At 39.6% G+C, this 15,861-nt stretch overlaps 1 protein-coding gene across 1 annotated transcript in view; it reads right to left on the reverse strand.

Annotated features, from left to right (window-relative positions):
- The window catches only part of LOC134189196 (DNA damage-binding protein 1-like), a 32,204-nt gene extending 21,048 nt beyond the window's left edge, over positions 1–11,156 (reverse strand). Inside the window, exons 1-6 of the mRNA XM_062657437.1 lie at positions 11,086–11,156; positions 6,083–6,197; positions 5,809–5,906; positions 4,618–4,776; positions 2,019–2,102; positions 1,838–1,954 (exon numbers count right to left, since the gene is read on the reverse strand). Coding sequence (XP_062513421.1) covers positions 1,838–1,954; positions 2,019–2,102; positions 4,618–4,776; positions 5,809–5,906; positions 6,083–6,161 — 537 coding nt within the window. The 5' untranslated portion in view covers positions 6,162–6,197; positions 11,086–11,156. The remainder of the gene's footprint in view (positions 1–1,837; positions 1,955–2,018; positions 2,103–4,617; positions 4,777–5,808; positions 5,907–6,082; positions 6,198–11,085) is intronic.
- Between the last annotated feature and the right edge of the window lie 4,705 nt (positions 11,157–15,861).

Raw genomic sequence — 15,861 nt, forward strand, 5'->3', positions numbered from 1 at the left:
ACAGACCCTTTCTCGCCGGCAGGATCTAGGTGGAAAGGGTCTGGCTACGCGAGACTGCTTGCGGCCTTGGATTAGATAATGATGAAAGTAGCTTTAGTAATGAACAATTGTAGATGTATAAAGCCATCATGTACTCTAAATTGTAATTTATCAAATATATGATGACAGACAGATAGACACATACACAGACAAACAGACAGACATACATACATCCTACATGTATGTCCATTAAACTTTTCTATTCAGGAAATGTAGTAGTTGATCTACAAGGACTTCAAGGACATACAAAATTAGCGGTTATTGTGCTTTTGCATAAATAATTCACGTTTGACAGACAGACGGATAGACAAACAGACAAATGGACAAACAGACAAACTACAAGATGCATCAGAATTTGAACCTAAGGATAGCTACACCACTTCAAACAACAGAACAAACATTCTTGTTTCGGATCCTAAATGTGTGAAAGTGTTGAATTGGATGTTACTGTTTCCCATCCCTAGAGCCATGATGTTCTATCTTGTGCTGCAAACACAGACGGAGCATATGCAACAAGGAGAGATGACACCAAGCATGACAATTACTCTAAAGAGCTGGTATTTGGAGGTTACACTCCATTCCTTGTTACCCAAGGCCCAGATTTCCGGGCTAAGGGTATAGTAATCGTTCAATGACCGACTGACCGTATTTATACTCGATTAGCACAGATGCAAATGAAGCTATTCCCGCCAATAGACGAGAAGTGGTGTCATTACTGACCAATAGACGAATGTGATGTCAACATGAGGCTCCACCTCTCTTTGTTTGGTGTAGCTGCTACAAGAATTCAGCCATCGGGCGTCCGGCCTGTAGATGGTGTTTATTCCTTTGCTTTATGGGTTTAGCACATAGAAACAACGCCTACAGTCTACATTTGCACGTGTATGTTTTCCCACCAACAAAATTGTGTTGTTGCAAAAATCACAACAGAAATGTGGTGCCTGACGGGAATTTGCGAATGGGAAAGTACATTGTCCATGACAGCGTCTGCTTGTCGGACGAAGTGGCTGACCTGTAAGTACGCTAGTGCGACTCTATTCTTTTTGTTATGGTATCCAAAGTCAGAGCAAACAGATGCCTAATCTACATGTGCAGGTGCATGTATTCCAACATTAATGTTTTGTTTTGGCTCTGGCAGCTCTGGGGTCACCTTATTACAACAACCAAAATTGCGGTTAGACGGATATGGTAGACGTAATAACCCTACGTGCAGGGATTTTCAACGGTGTCAAATGCATGAGCGTTCTGTGCCTCTTGCTTCACATGCCTTAGCGCCATGTGGTATGCATGTACACAAGCCGAGGGTGTAGCACTGTATAATGCTTCTCTATTCATTCCTCTAGTAATTAAACATTTCGGTAGATAGAGAAATAAGGCATCAGCTTATTGAACAAACTATCAAAACTGTAGCACAAGTATAAAAGACGCAAATCTGCAGATTTTACGATTCATCGAAGACAATGTATTGCCATTCAACTACAGCAATGTAACTCCTCTGATCAATAAATAAACTTTTCTTTGAACAAAGAGCCCCGCAGCAACTAGACTACATATGCATTGCTCGTTAGAATAATTGACTGTCTTGTTCACTCCTTAAAAAGCATTTGCTTTCCATGTAATCTCTAGGTAAACTCAAACAGTAATTACGTTTCATCAAGCATATATGGATAAACAGACAGACAGACAAAGACAAAAACACAAGAACAGACACCACAAACAGGTGAACAAAAAAACAGACTTACACATAACACACTACGATGCACTATGTCAGAACATTGCTACAGTCAGGTCATCTCACCTGGCCTTGGCCTTGTCTATCCAAATCAACTACCACCATGTCAACAATAGGACCTAAGTTTGTAAAAACTTCCAAAACATGAATGTAAGATCCATTCTCATCACATTCTGGCATGAGCTAACCAAATCACAAACACTTCAGTAGTTCCAGAAGAATGCAAATCATGATTACAAAGCAGAACCTTCACGACATTAGAATCTCCATATGTTGAGCCAACAAACACAACACCATTGTCTAAATAAGTCAGACATCTGGCAACAACAACCTGTAAAACATTCATAGAGTACTTACCAATAAACAAAAGTTTACTTCCCTATCAATATATCAATTAATAATTAATTCATTCATTCATATCAATTAGACAATTAAGCCATCAATTAATAATTCAAATGAGCAAATACAGTATCAAGCAGTTTAATAAAAAATTACCTGACTACTGTAAATCAATACATGTTTGTTACTACAAATGTCTGTAAACTGCTGCAAACTCTACTTCGTAAGCAAATGTTCGTAAAGTTTCCTCATGCGTCTTGAACACATGACATGCGTGGAAGTGACAAGGCTCAATCAACATCCAGGTAGGCCTGTGATGTGCCTACTTCATTCTCATCATGTCTCTGATTTCTTGGCTTGCAAATGCCAATTCATTGACAGGACACTACCCTGAGCTGAGAAAGCCATTTCTGCCCAACGCAAACAATGAAGACGATAATTCAGACAGCACTGTACGTGCATGGATATATATGGGTTACAAAAGTTACTAAATTCTTTGCAATTTAAGAATTTTACAGAACTAAATGGCTTACAAAAATTTATTGATTTACAGTATGGTTTAATTAACTAAATTTGAAGATCATAAAAACTGAAGCAACTATAAGTGATACAACTGTCTATTGCCATTCCATCACATCAAGACACCACACAGCAACAAGTACAAACAAATAGCTATACTCCATTCAGTAACAACAGCATACAGTCAAAACATCAACATAAGCGATTCAATTAGCCAAACCAGGCTAAGTTACCTGCCCAGTGCATTGTGAAAACCAAACTTAGTGCATCCACAAAAGCAAAAACACTCTTAAAGCCTTATTCATCATTTTCTAATTGGAAAATTACATTACTAAGTTTTATGTCTTAAAGACTAACCAAAATTGTCATATCTTAAAAGAAACTACCACCAAATGAAGAAGCACTACAGTGCAAACCCTCCATTGCCATAGCTATACATATGCAGCTTAATTCACGTCCATCATATTGAACATACAAGGCATTTATCTGGTCACGTGTTACACAGTTGCCTAGCAGGTTGTACGTACGGTCGTATGTCACGTGACCATCTTCACTACTATACCTACTGTGTAGCATTTCACGTATCAGTAAATACAAGCAAAATTCTAATATTAGTGCTAACTGCCCTGATTCTATTAGTAGCTTCTTAGTATATAACCTCCTTATACGTACAATACTTTCTGGACGAAGAAATTAAGCTTCCAACTTGGGGCATGTCACTAGAGTGACGATAGCATACAAATTACTTCCTTTCTAATAAGTGTTGCCATACATTACTGCATTTGATTCTAACAACAAGAACAAGAACAAGACTGCAAATGTGGTGTGCCCTTTTATCACTTGCCTTTTAGAAACCAAGATCTACTAAAACAGCAGCTGACAAACCATCAATTACAGAATCTTCCCATCTTATGCAGTCCAAGTCTAACATGTGCACAGATATCTACAGCCTGCCTCTGAGTCTGAATCACATTGTATAAAGTATTCCTAACTGGAACTGTCCTTAGTGTCATCACACTACACTTCAAAACCAGAGCCATGACATTAAAAATCATCGTCTCTCCAGGTAACGTGCCCCAATTTGAAGGCATAATTTGTAGCTCCGTCCAGAAAGATTTTTACTAGTTAAAATGAAAAAAAACATTGTTGGGGCAAGCCGAGAAAAGACACGAAACAGTGATTGGTAAAAGGGTTTTGTATAGAAGAAATTCGAGTTTAGATGTAGACAAACACAACTGATTAGTACACCTCTGCAACACAAAACGCACATCACTTTGCGTTAGTTTAGATTGGCGTGATTGCTCACAGTGTACATACTCTAACAAAGAAATTTACGTGTGTATTAAAGTTTAGCCGCTTCAAATCAAGCTACAATTAATTCATAGTCACAGTCAGACTGAATGCGTGTTTGCATGGACATCACGGACAACATGACAGCGTAGTAGCTAAATGTAGCGCTAATGTAAATTTCTTTGTAAAAGCAACGTGTTCTCACATTTAGTTGCATCTTGGCCGCAGTCTGTTGTCAAGCCATCTCTAGGAGCTCAAGCCTGTTTTCAAATTCTCTTAATAGTTCCATGGGAATGGCGCACAGCAACCTGGAGAGCTGTACAGCTATTACACTTAAACCTGCACTGTAACATCACAAACCATCATGTCTGTGATTGGCTCAAATCAAAGTCATTTTCGGCCGGTCGTACCATCACACACATCTCAACACAGTACAGTACACACAGGAAGGGTCTCACCAAGGCTCACTCCAATTAACAAAAAAAGATGCTAATACAATCAGAGCAGTTAGAACTATCACCAAAGTGTACCTTGCATTTTCGTAAAAATCCCTTTTCAATATTCCCTCAACAAAATTTACCACAACTCAAGAAACTGATTTCAATCAACTAATCATATTTCAAAAGCAAGCAAGCATTCAACATTTACAAAAAACAGTAACAGTAACACTAATACTAAACAGTTAGAATTCAACTAACCTCTCCAACCACAGAGATCTTCAGCTCTCTAACTTGCACTGTGCCCTCCATTTGTTCATCTTTATCCAGCAGAAGCATATATAGTCTACCTTGCATGTCTCCTAAAAGATACCGTGATCCATCAGCATCCACTCTGCCATATGTAACAACTGGACATGACTGTTGAAACAGAAAGATCATTATTAAACCTCTGATGTACGTTTCAACTCCTAAGATTTAACAATAGGTACATTACGAGAATAGACTGACAACTATTGTTACTATAAGAATTCTCTAACATATAAATGGGAGGAAGCACAGCACCACACTCGTTTCCTTTGCAATTCAAACCTTAAGGCATCATGTGTAGCACCAGCACATGCAAGGTACAGTAAACGTACTGATTACATATCTGCTAATCATAAAACAAACTGTTTAAGTGACTAGTGAATTGTTGTGCAGTATTATGAATTTAGGCACCATTTTCCTTCTAAGGCGTCTGTAATTGCCTAGAGTTTGACGAGCATATAAACACTGGAGGGAGGGGTTGAAGCTAACATATGCTTTAGAAAATGTACATTTATGCACATGCCCAATGCAGTAGAAATGGCGTACACATGGATATTGATGCACGAAACAAACAAGCCTGCATAGCTAAGACCCATAGTAGGAATTTGCAAAGGTTTTCATGTTCAAGAATGGCAAACTACAGAGTGCAACAGTACTACATTCGCGAGAAGTCCATGTCATCAACAGGATTAGAGGACTCTTGAACTTGAGCAACTGACGGATCGAGCTTGCAGGCAGCAAAATAGCAGTATAAGTGCTGGCAAGATAGTCTCTTATTTTTCAGGGTGTCGTCAAACTAAGACGTCATTTGTCCAATTGCAAGCAGCGACATACAGGGAGATGTTTCACATGCACAATTGGACATGTCCCATTCGAATTCTAGGCAAACAACACCAAAGTTAAGCTTCCTTCATCACAAATCTCAACGTGCAGTCAGCATTGGTCGTTATTATGACCACGTTTGTCTTGCTGGCTTCTGTTCGACTAATGCAACTATCTGATTATTAGTAACAAATAAAAGAGTGACCCATGTAAATTGGTTTCACGTGTACCTTTGGCAGAACGTGAAGGTATTGGATCATTGGCTGTCAGAGTAACGACGTCTAACTGTACAACATTGCCATAGCTGTTAAACTTTCTCACCATAAACTCTGGCGGAGCAATAGGAATGTGTCTCTTTTCGGTGTAGTAAGTGATTGACTCTTGACCGATAACCAATGCCCCACCAAGAGGTTTAGGAACTACAATAAACAAACAGCTGTGACCTCTCATTAATGCTGTGTGTACATTACGTGTGCACATTCCAAACAGTACAGTACACCCAACACACCCAACAACACATTCACCACACAAAAAAGGCTAAGTGCAAAAGCACAATACCACATGGTAAATCTCAACAACAAAAAATTGTAGCTACCTGGTATCAACATGGTAGCTTCAGATTCCACAGCTCTAGAGCTCCAGATATCTTTCCCAAGGTCTCGATCTTTCATCATCAGCTCATATGCCTTCAGATGACGACCATTCACATTCTGTAAAAATACAAATATTCAGAAATTATACTATGCACAAGACTGCTCCACAGTTGATCATGCCTCTTAAAAATTTCATGCAAATCTTAACAGCATAAGAATGTCTCCTTGCTTACACAAAAATCAACAAGAGTTGCCTCTAGTGTTTTCAGCATTCCCAAATATATTCGAGTTGCTACGTTTCACCCGAAGGATTTTAATGCCTAACCAACTACCTAGCACATGTTAACACATAATAATTATAAACACCAAACTGGCAGTGTGTACCTACAGCAACACCATAATGTACAATTGCTGAAGGACAATAAAACTGAAATGTTTCAAAGCATCAGCGACTCATCCTACTTTGGTCTCAGTCTATTGAGCAAATTCATAGCTGGAAGCTATAGCATATGTATAATGTCCTCCTCTAATGCTGAAGCAATAATTCTGACAATAAAATTGCAAAAACTGTCCAACCTATCAATTTAGTATCAAAACACCCGCCAGGAGATTAGCAACTGCCTGTTATTTTGACTTCATTCCCATTATTAATTTCTAACAAGCATGTACATATCAGTGATATGCCATCTGACCTACATAAACACAAGTTCTAATATACACATAGTGTAATATAGCAGCACGGCAACAGGCAAACTTTCAAACATTGCCACAACAAGAAACATTGGTTAGTACAGTGTAGTAAGTGCTAAGATACATGAACTATGGACTCCTTTGCAGATGGCGTGTTTGCTATGCTGTTTGTCATAGTAATCATGAACTTCCTCATATCCTTACACCACTGGCTTGACTAGTTGCAACAACCCTTACAACAGTCTATAAGTATGACAATACAAGATTATCATTACATAGACTAATAGTGGTTATTTAGCCTTGACCAGCTACTTTCTTATGTATGCTATTTTGCCGACAGTCTCTGCTCATTGGGCCATATCATTGATAATACAAACTGATCATGTGCACAACAAAAAAAAGTGATCCATGCACTCTCTTCTTCTCTCGTGATTTAACGACTTCGAATAACGTCTATACTGTGCTGATTGGTTTAAACACAGGCTCTAGGGTGAGAGGAAGCAAAGTGACTGGTGGTGTGGAATAACACCCAGTTGGCGGTATATTGTTCACCACCCTTCCGGCGTTGTCAAGAGGAATTGAGACAAATTTGTAAGAGCATTAGAATCGGCTTCTATCCTGTTTGCGGTTGGTGGAAGAAGCAGTCGGCAGACGGTGTTAAGTACAGTTCGAGACTATTCCGAGCTAGCCAGCAAGAGAAGAAGCACATTACACGGATTGTTTTCTCGACATTCTTGTTTGTTGTGCACGTGATGAGCTCATGGTGTCAATGATATGGTTCAATCAAGAAAAATTGCCAGCAAAATAGAGTACGTAACAAAGTAGCCAATCATGATTAAATAACAACTGGCTTATCATTAACATCGGTCTTCATCAAATAACTCAGTGTTTCTCTCCAGTTGAATACGTTCTCACTCTCAATATTTACACCTTTTAAATAGTAAGTTTATTACCATTGTGGTCTAAGAGTTAGGAAACCAGACTAGAAAACAGTGCATCACAAGCAATAGCAATTGCTTGCCTAAAGGAAATAACTTTGTGCAAGTCTACTAATAAAAATCTGTTAGCATTGCTTGTATCTGAAAGATATGTTTGCAGCTAGAAGTGGCAGAGCGGGGGAGGGGGGAGAAGTCTACTAATAAAAATCTGTTAGCATTGCTTGTCTCTGAAAGATATCTTTGCAGCTAGGGGCGGCAGAGGGGTGAGGGGGTGAGGTGACTCGGGCTCCCTCAACTGGGGACTGGAAGAGAAGCAATATCAATACCAATGTTAGCATAAACTCTGAAGTCATATTTCCAACACTTCCCGACAATTCATAATTTATGCGTGTGATTTACTTTGACTGAAGAGCTAGATGACAGGTTTAGCGACAAGAAAAGTGAAGCTGGTTAGAAGCACACTTGTTAAAAACAGCCAATGGGATACGTACGAGAAAAAATAGAAAGAAATTTGTTCTTTGTGCTACAAGAACACTGTTGCCATGGAACGTTTTGGGGTGCAGCTGAGGCTTCTATTTAACAATATACGAAAGGCATCTCCTCACGTCAAGACGGTGACAGCATACCTACTATTTGTGTGGCGTTAAACTACTGTACTAGTATATATAAAGAACTACTGTCAAAAGTACACAAACTGTTGCATCTGTGTCAGAGAGAAAATTTTTCTTATTTACATTGCTTGAAGACTGTCTAACAGAGTAGCATGACACAGAAAAACTGAATACTAGTAACTGCCTTATGCTTCATGTTCGCAAAATCTTATCAAATAAACGATTTCCATTAACTGTTGATAGTAATGCTATATATAGATTTGGGAAGATGTTAGTTTACTCACAAAATTAGGCGCTATAAAGTATGATAGAAGTGACTGTCTATTTGATTATACCATATAAAATGAAATATTGGTGAGGACTTATTTTGGCAGATTGGCAAATTTTTCAATGAGCGCCAATATAAAATCCGTTATTAATTTAGTCACTGGAATATGTTGACGTCATCACCCACATGAATTAGGCATCTGGTGCAATTAGTTTTACATAGCCAGACCATCTCTGCCATCATATTTCCGGTGATGATGGCAGAGATGGTCTGGCGATGCAAGACTATGTTGCGATGTGGCAATGTACATCACGTGGATGAGGCCACAAGATGGTATCCCCTGCTTGCCATATGTTGTGCATATACCCTGTCTAGCAAGGAGGCTAGACATAAAAATGAGGCCGTGAAGCTATCGCTAAAGACCAGTACGCTATGGAATGTGATGGCCATGAATGCATGCTGCTTGTCAATTGCAAACTTCTCCATGACGCGGGTACTTATTAGAACTAGTAGGTGGGAATATCGTACACCTAGCATTATCTAACAACTATGTCCTACTGCCAAAATAGAATCCGCCAATGTGCTTTTTCCATCAATTTCTTAGCAAATTGCCAAAATAAATTCCCACCAATGTTTCTTATGTATGGTAGGTCATGTGCAGATTGTAGTGCTGCTTTCATACTTTCTAATTCACCCCCAACACGCAATACACTCTGCCGCTCCTGTTTCCAACCATTTCAAAGTACCCAGCTTCAATTCGACATTAGTTCAGCATGGCAAGCAAGAGTCCAAGCAGACTCAATCCTGTTGCTACTGAAAAACTGCCTCAAAATAACCTGCAAATGCCTGTCACCCGTAAGGAAAATTGTTGTATCAGATAAAATGTGACGTCAAATAAAGTTTCTTCAAGACTTTAGCAAAGAGAAGCATAAACAAGTTTGATACAAAAAACTAGCTATCTCAGTAACCATATACTTTCAGTTAGCCAAAACTGTTCTGAACTGCATCTCCTATCTCAAAAAAGCGATACCGTGACATTAATTTCCATATTTCAAATGAAGTTCTATTACAACATTAGTGATATCTCCCAGTCTTGATAAAACCACACAAACTCCACACTAAAATCACCTCTAGGTAAAAAATACATTGTAGAACCTAAAATGTTACATTAATTAATGCAACCATCTGATAGCTACGAGTTACGTGCCTGATATCATTTCTTCTTCCATGATTTACATATTCATTTGACACAGGGTACGATTAGTAATATCACTACCATTCAGACAAACCACAATATCTTCATTAAGTTTCTCTGTAGTACCATCACCGTTATAGCCAAAATGTAAAGCAATCATATAGCCATTTCACACTTGAAACACATCAAACCTCATTCAATCCATTTCGCAGCAGATGTGAATTGGTTGTGCATTCAATGCGCATTAACATATTTCACACTAGAAAAGCGCAAACCATGTAATTGTCATAAACATGCATTAGAACCTGTGATCATCATGGCTGCCAGTCTCTTCACCAAGATTGTTCTCTATCTTTGGTTACATTACGTCCATCTATGCCATAAGCACAGAATAGAGAGGGAACATAGATCTACTGCTGCCTACTGACATGAAGAGCTATGTGGATAGCGTGGTGCCACGTATAGCCGCCAATGCGCATTGAATCTACTTCAAACCACCTCCGTACGTCGTTTGAGCAAATCCGTATTACGATAAATGCAATTTGACAGCCAATGCGCATTAGGTGTGAAAACACCAATGCACATTCAATGCACTTTGGAGTGTAGTGTGAAAAGACCAATACTCAGCATACTACTGTCTGTTACATCCTTATTAGCACACTTGAAAGCAGCGACTTCTGTGAAGACTGGCTTAATTAACAGCAACAATTCCATACACATAGACAGTATTATTAACTTTCACAGACCAAGCCTTCTACTCCATTCAACAACATTCACCAACTAGTCTTCTTAGAATTGTTTATTAGCTGCGTACAATTGCTGTGCATAAACTACAAGTCAAGTTTAAGCTGGATAGGTAAGTCTTTATGATTTGACAACTTGCTAGATATCTGGCCCTTTCACACAGAAAGATAATTTTTTGTAAGCAACTGTTTCCCACCAAACTTTTAATTAAAGTGGGTAGATAAGAAAGTCTAAAAATGACAAATCCATAAAGTCCCTAATCCTAAAGTAGACAAAGTTATAGATGTTATTGAAACAAATATTAAGAGCACACATGCATGCACACACTCACACACACACACACGTACACGCATGCATGTACAAACACACACACGCATAAACACTTTTAATCAGCCATAATACACACACACACACACACACACACACACACACACACACACACACACACACACACACACACACACACACACACAAGAAAATAAGCAGAAAGCAAGCAAGTGGAATAACAAATGCAAAAAGACAAATACGTCAACTAAAGGCAGGCAGGCATTAATCTCACTTGGTATATCAGAGCTAATGTTGGCACAGGGCAGCCATCTAAGAAACCAACGTCCACTGCATGCAGCTCTGGAAGCCTATAACAACAAAACCTGTAAAACACTAACAGCTGTGATGTTATCAGGTATCATCTGTTATGTCAGTTTCTTGTCTTCACACATTGAAAGCCAACAAGTCAGTTCACTTGCTGATAAAGCTATGCTCTGCACTCTTAATATCATGTATACATGTATGCAATATGGTACTAAGAGCATCCAAAATAGCATAAATTGTAACTTCCAAAGGTGATTTCTTAGTATAATAGCAATGACTTGTGCAGACGTGTCCAAGTAGAATATACTGATTTCTGTAACCCTGTCAACAATTCGTAAAAAAGCTCTAGACAAATGTAAATGTTCTTCAAACTGACATAATTGAAGTGTAAGACTTGGACTTGGTCTATGTTATAGAACTGTTTAGCATTCACAAAAGTCTGTGTGAAACAATCACCAGTATGTTTTGTAGAATTGTTTCATTCTTCTTATCAAGTAAGAATAAATCCAAATTTGTAAGCCACCCATCCCTGAATTGTCACACACACAGGCAGGTAGGCAGACCTGCTTGCCCAGCTACCTGTTTGTATACATGTGATGTCTTCCACTTTGCATTTTGCAGATCTCCCTTATAGGTTTCACAGCTCTGCAAGATGTTTAACAGCTAAGCACAGCTGTACGGAATGAAACGATTGGCATGCACATGTCATCTTTAGCTAAGCATATCATAGCTCTCGACTAGACAACAGCTGAGCACATGTGTACAGTACAAACTTTCCAATCATTCCTTTTCTACTTGGTAAGTATTCGTACCGTCAACTTGGCAGCTTTGGCTTCTCTGTGATAAGAGGAGTAAAAGACAAGTTTCTGCTAGGATCATGTTAGGTAAGTAGAACAATTCTGCATTTAACACTGATCTGCGAAGTGCTACAAAGGAATGTTAATTTCTGCTATTACAGTACATCTTGTAGTTAGCTACAGCATAAAAGGCATAAGAGAAAATAAAAGTACACTAAAGGTCTTAAAATCTCAATCAAAAACATCTTGAAACAAATCACTAGATGTCTGGCCAAACGTATGCTAAGTCCAATGTGTGCTTATGTCCAGTCAGATATAATGATAACAGGATATTATGTCCATGCTCCGCGGAGTCATATTTTGCACTCTGGACGACATTTATGATTAAATTCCAGAGTTAAACAAATACAGTGTTTTGACAGTTTCGCACTACTTTGAAAGATTTTCCAAAGCAGTCCCCACTACAAAAGAATGTTGCAATGTGTTAGAAACCATTCTCAAAATGTCTAGAACAATTGGGCGCCCAGGTGCTAAGGGAAAGTCAGTGATCCAGTGTTGATGACGTTCATAGGCATCAATTCGGATATCGTATGTTAGGAGATTTGCCTCCCACCAGAAAAGCTATAAGGTTTGCACACTAAAGTGCAAAACTGGGTGGACCATCAGAGATGCTATACAAGCACATATACTGTCTCTGATAGGCACAATAAACTTTGCATGTACGGCAGCCTCTGCAAGGTCATTTCTTCATTTGATGCCTCATAGTCCTCGACACAAAATCAAGGTTGCCACAACGTCTGACTCTCAACCAGTAGTCTAAACTCAAACTGAAATAGTCAGACAGCTTCCCACCTACATGGAATAGTCACTTGTTCTTCTTTGATTCAAACTGGTTGAGCCCGCTTGATATAAACCTGTTCACTGACACTTTGGTTATGGGCTATGATGCTTTCAAAGACAGTGCCTGGCTGTCAAGTGGCTGGCTACGTCCACAACGTTTAAAGGGGAACTCCAACGGAAATACAACCTGATCTCAAAATGTAGCCTTTATCGTGAAACTTCATGCTGCGCTACTTCAGGCAAACAGTTGCTTTTGTAGCGGAGAAAACGCGGGTTACGTACGAAGCATGTGCCAGGCTGTTACGTCATTGGCACTGAGCTCCGCCTACACCAAATGAACTTCTTGTGTAGCTCAGTTATCTTGCCAGTAAACTACACAAAACTAAACGGAAATGGTAACTATAGATGGATCTTGTGTTCTAAGGCCTTAGAAGAGCTCTATGTAATGAAAGTAGGATGCTAGACGTCGTTTTCTCCCAGCAGACTTGACCCTCTCCTCTCACAGAAGATGAGGCTAGTGCAATAAAACTCAACGATAATTAGCGTCAGGCCATTATTCTATGAAGAGAAACACTCAGGGGGTTCAAATATGAGGTTCTCTTGAAGAAATCTGATTAAGCAGACACGCCCCTTTCAAACAGCGACTGGATAAAGTGTTACAGGTTCAGAATGGAGCTTTAGACTTTTACCCAAGAGCAATAATGTAGACGGTGTAGCTAGTACTTTAGTACCTACGCTGTTTACACCCTGCAGTGTATAGACTCGTGACCATGGCAACATACTGCCCCTTCGTCATTCCCAGATACTCGATCCTCTATCTCAGCTCTTGAGGCGTCTAGAAGCCATGCTGATAGCCAAAGCTGTAAACACCGGACTACTACCTAAATTTGACATGGATGTAAGACTTGAGAACAACGAGAAGGGGCGTGTTCGCGTATGCAGGTCTTTCAAAGAGAACGTCTTCGCTCCTTGATATATATATATATATATATATATATATATATATATATATATATATATGACATACATATTCAAGTACACACTTGAAACTTGTGTGTTTCTCCTCATAGATCAATAGTGCAAAGGCTGACACTAGTTACTGTTGATTTTTATGGCGCTAGCTTTATCTTCTGTGAGAGGAGACGATCAAGTCTTCCGAGAGAAAACAACCTCTAGCAGGGTTCTAGCCAGGCATACAAAGGGGTGGCGAGCCGCCACGCTTTACTTCTCAAAATGAGATGCCCACCAAGCTTTGGAATTGACTGCCACGCCATGTGAACAAACATTCCAGTTGGAATTAGTGGCTGAGTTCACTAAACTTTTAGTACAAGGATAAGAAACACAAGTTTGCACTACTCATTGTTCACTTTGACCTCTTACAGAGAGTGCTAATTATGGCCTTAGCAGGTGTGCTATTTACTGTGCTATTTAACAGATCTTATTACAAAGCATGGTGACTAAATGGGAAGCATAATAATTGAATGAGGATGTGGCATTTCTATATAAACATACGTGTCCCTTACAAAAATATTGATATGCAAACAGCTAATTCTCTTTCCCCAAAGATCATCATAGCTAAAAACAGCCAAGTTATTCTGACTAGGTTGAATATTAATAAGCAGAGGAAGTCACAAAAACTCACTAGGACTACGTTTTCACAAACCACAACACGTCACAACCACACCCCTTACAAAAGACCACGCCCTTTTTAGGAAACCCCGCCCTAGGCCAAGCTTTGCTGAAAACCTGGCTAGAACCCTGTCTAGCATCCTACTTTCGTTACAAAGAGCTCTTCTAAGGCCCTAGAACACAAGATCCCTCTATAGTTGCCATTCCCGTTTAGTTTGCGTGTAGTTTACTGGCAAGATAACTGAGGTAGGAAGGCAATTCATTTGGTGTAGGTGGAGCTTAGCGCCAATAACATGTCAGCCTGGCGCTAGTCTCGCAAGCCAAGCCTTCCTCCCTGCTCACTGCGCGACCTCACGTACTGTTCCCCTGCTTGTAAGTGAGAGGAGGTGCTTGAACCGGGAATTGCTCACACGAAGAGAAGGCTTGGTCAAAAATCCGAACCTCAGCTGATGACCTGCAGCGGCATGTTCACATCACGAAACTTGACCTAACTTGATTAACGCTTCACCTAACATGACTACGATGAGTATGCATTTACACGAGTCATGCAATAAGATACTCCACCATTTAACGTCTAACTAGGTAATGGTGCGTGAAGCAGATACAAACACACCAAACCATTCACTCACGTGCCAGTTCTGTTATTGGCTGAAACAGTTAGCGCGGTAAATTGACTTTGCCAGAAGAAGGAGCCTTTCCAGGTGACTATGGCGTGTTGGCAGCCTGTGGACGCAGGTCATGCAAAAGCGATGCTCAGAGAGAGGTGTTTGGGCACCAAGACTTCAGTGAAGGCCAACTTGAAGCGATTCAGGCTGCCTTGGAAGGACAAGATGTTGTAGTTCGTATGACAACTAGCACTGGAAAATCTCTGTGCTATCAGCTGCCTCCTTATTATGGAGCAGGACTGCTTGCTGTCTAGTTATCAGCCCTCTCAGTGCACTGATGAATGAACAGGTCCAGTTCCTAGTTTCCTTGTTTGATGTTTCATACATCACTGATGCATACAGGTTAAAAAGTTGCGATATCTTCAAATTCGGGCCACGCACTACGTTGAGCCGTCATAATTTACGCATTTAGAATTGAGCAGTTTGAAAGCAGCACAATATCAATTTGGTGAGAAGAATATCCATTAACATTCTTTGCAAGTGGTATACCATTGTACCTACATTGACTGTATTCTATTCATGTATAGTGTTTCTTTCTCCTGAATGTGCACTGAGCCCATATTGGCCTTCACAAGCAATATCTGTCTGCTAGCAATTGATGAAGCACACTGTGTAGCAAAGGGGTAAATTTACTAAATGGCATTACATATGAGAAAACTAAAAATTGCCGTTCGACCGAACTTTCTGTTTACTGTATGGAAGACACATTCAGAGAACAGTTTGCAAAATTGCATCTTTTGAGAGTACACCTCGAGTGCCATATCATGGTCCTAACAGCAACTGCAACCAGAGCAACAATGAAAACAATTAGTG

The sequence above is a fragment of the Corticium candelabrum genome, chromosome 13 (assembly GCF_963422355.1).
Source record: "Corticium candelabrum chromosome 13, ooCorCand1.1, whole genome shotgun sequence".
NCBI lineage: Eukaryota > Metazoa > Porifera > Homoscleromorpha > Homosclerophorida > Plakinidae > Corticium > Corticium candelabrum.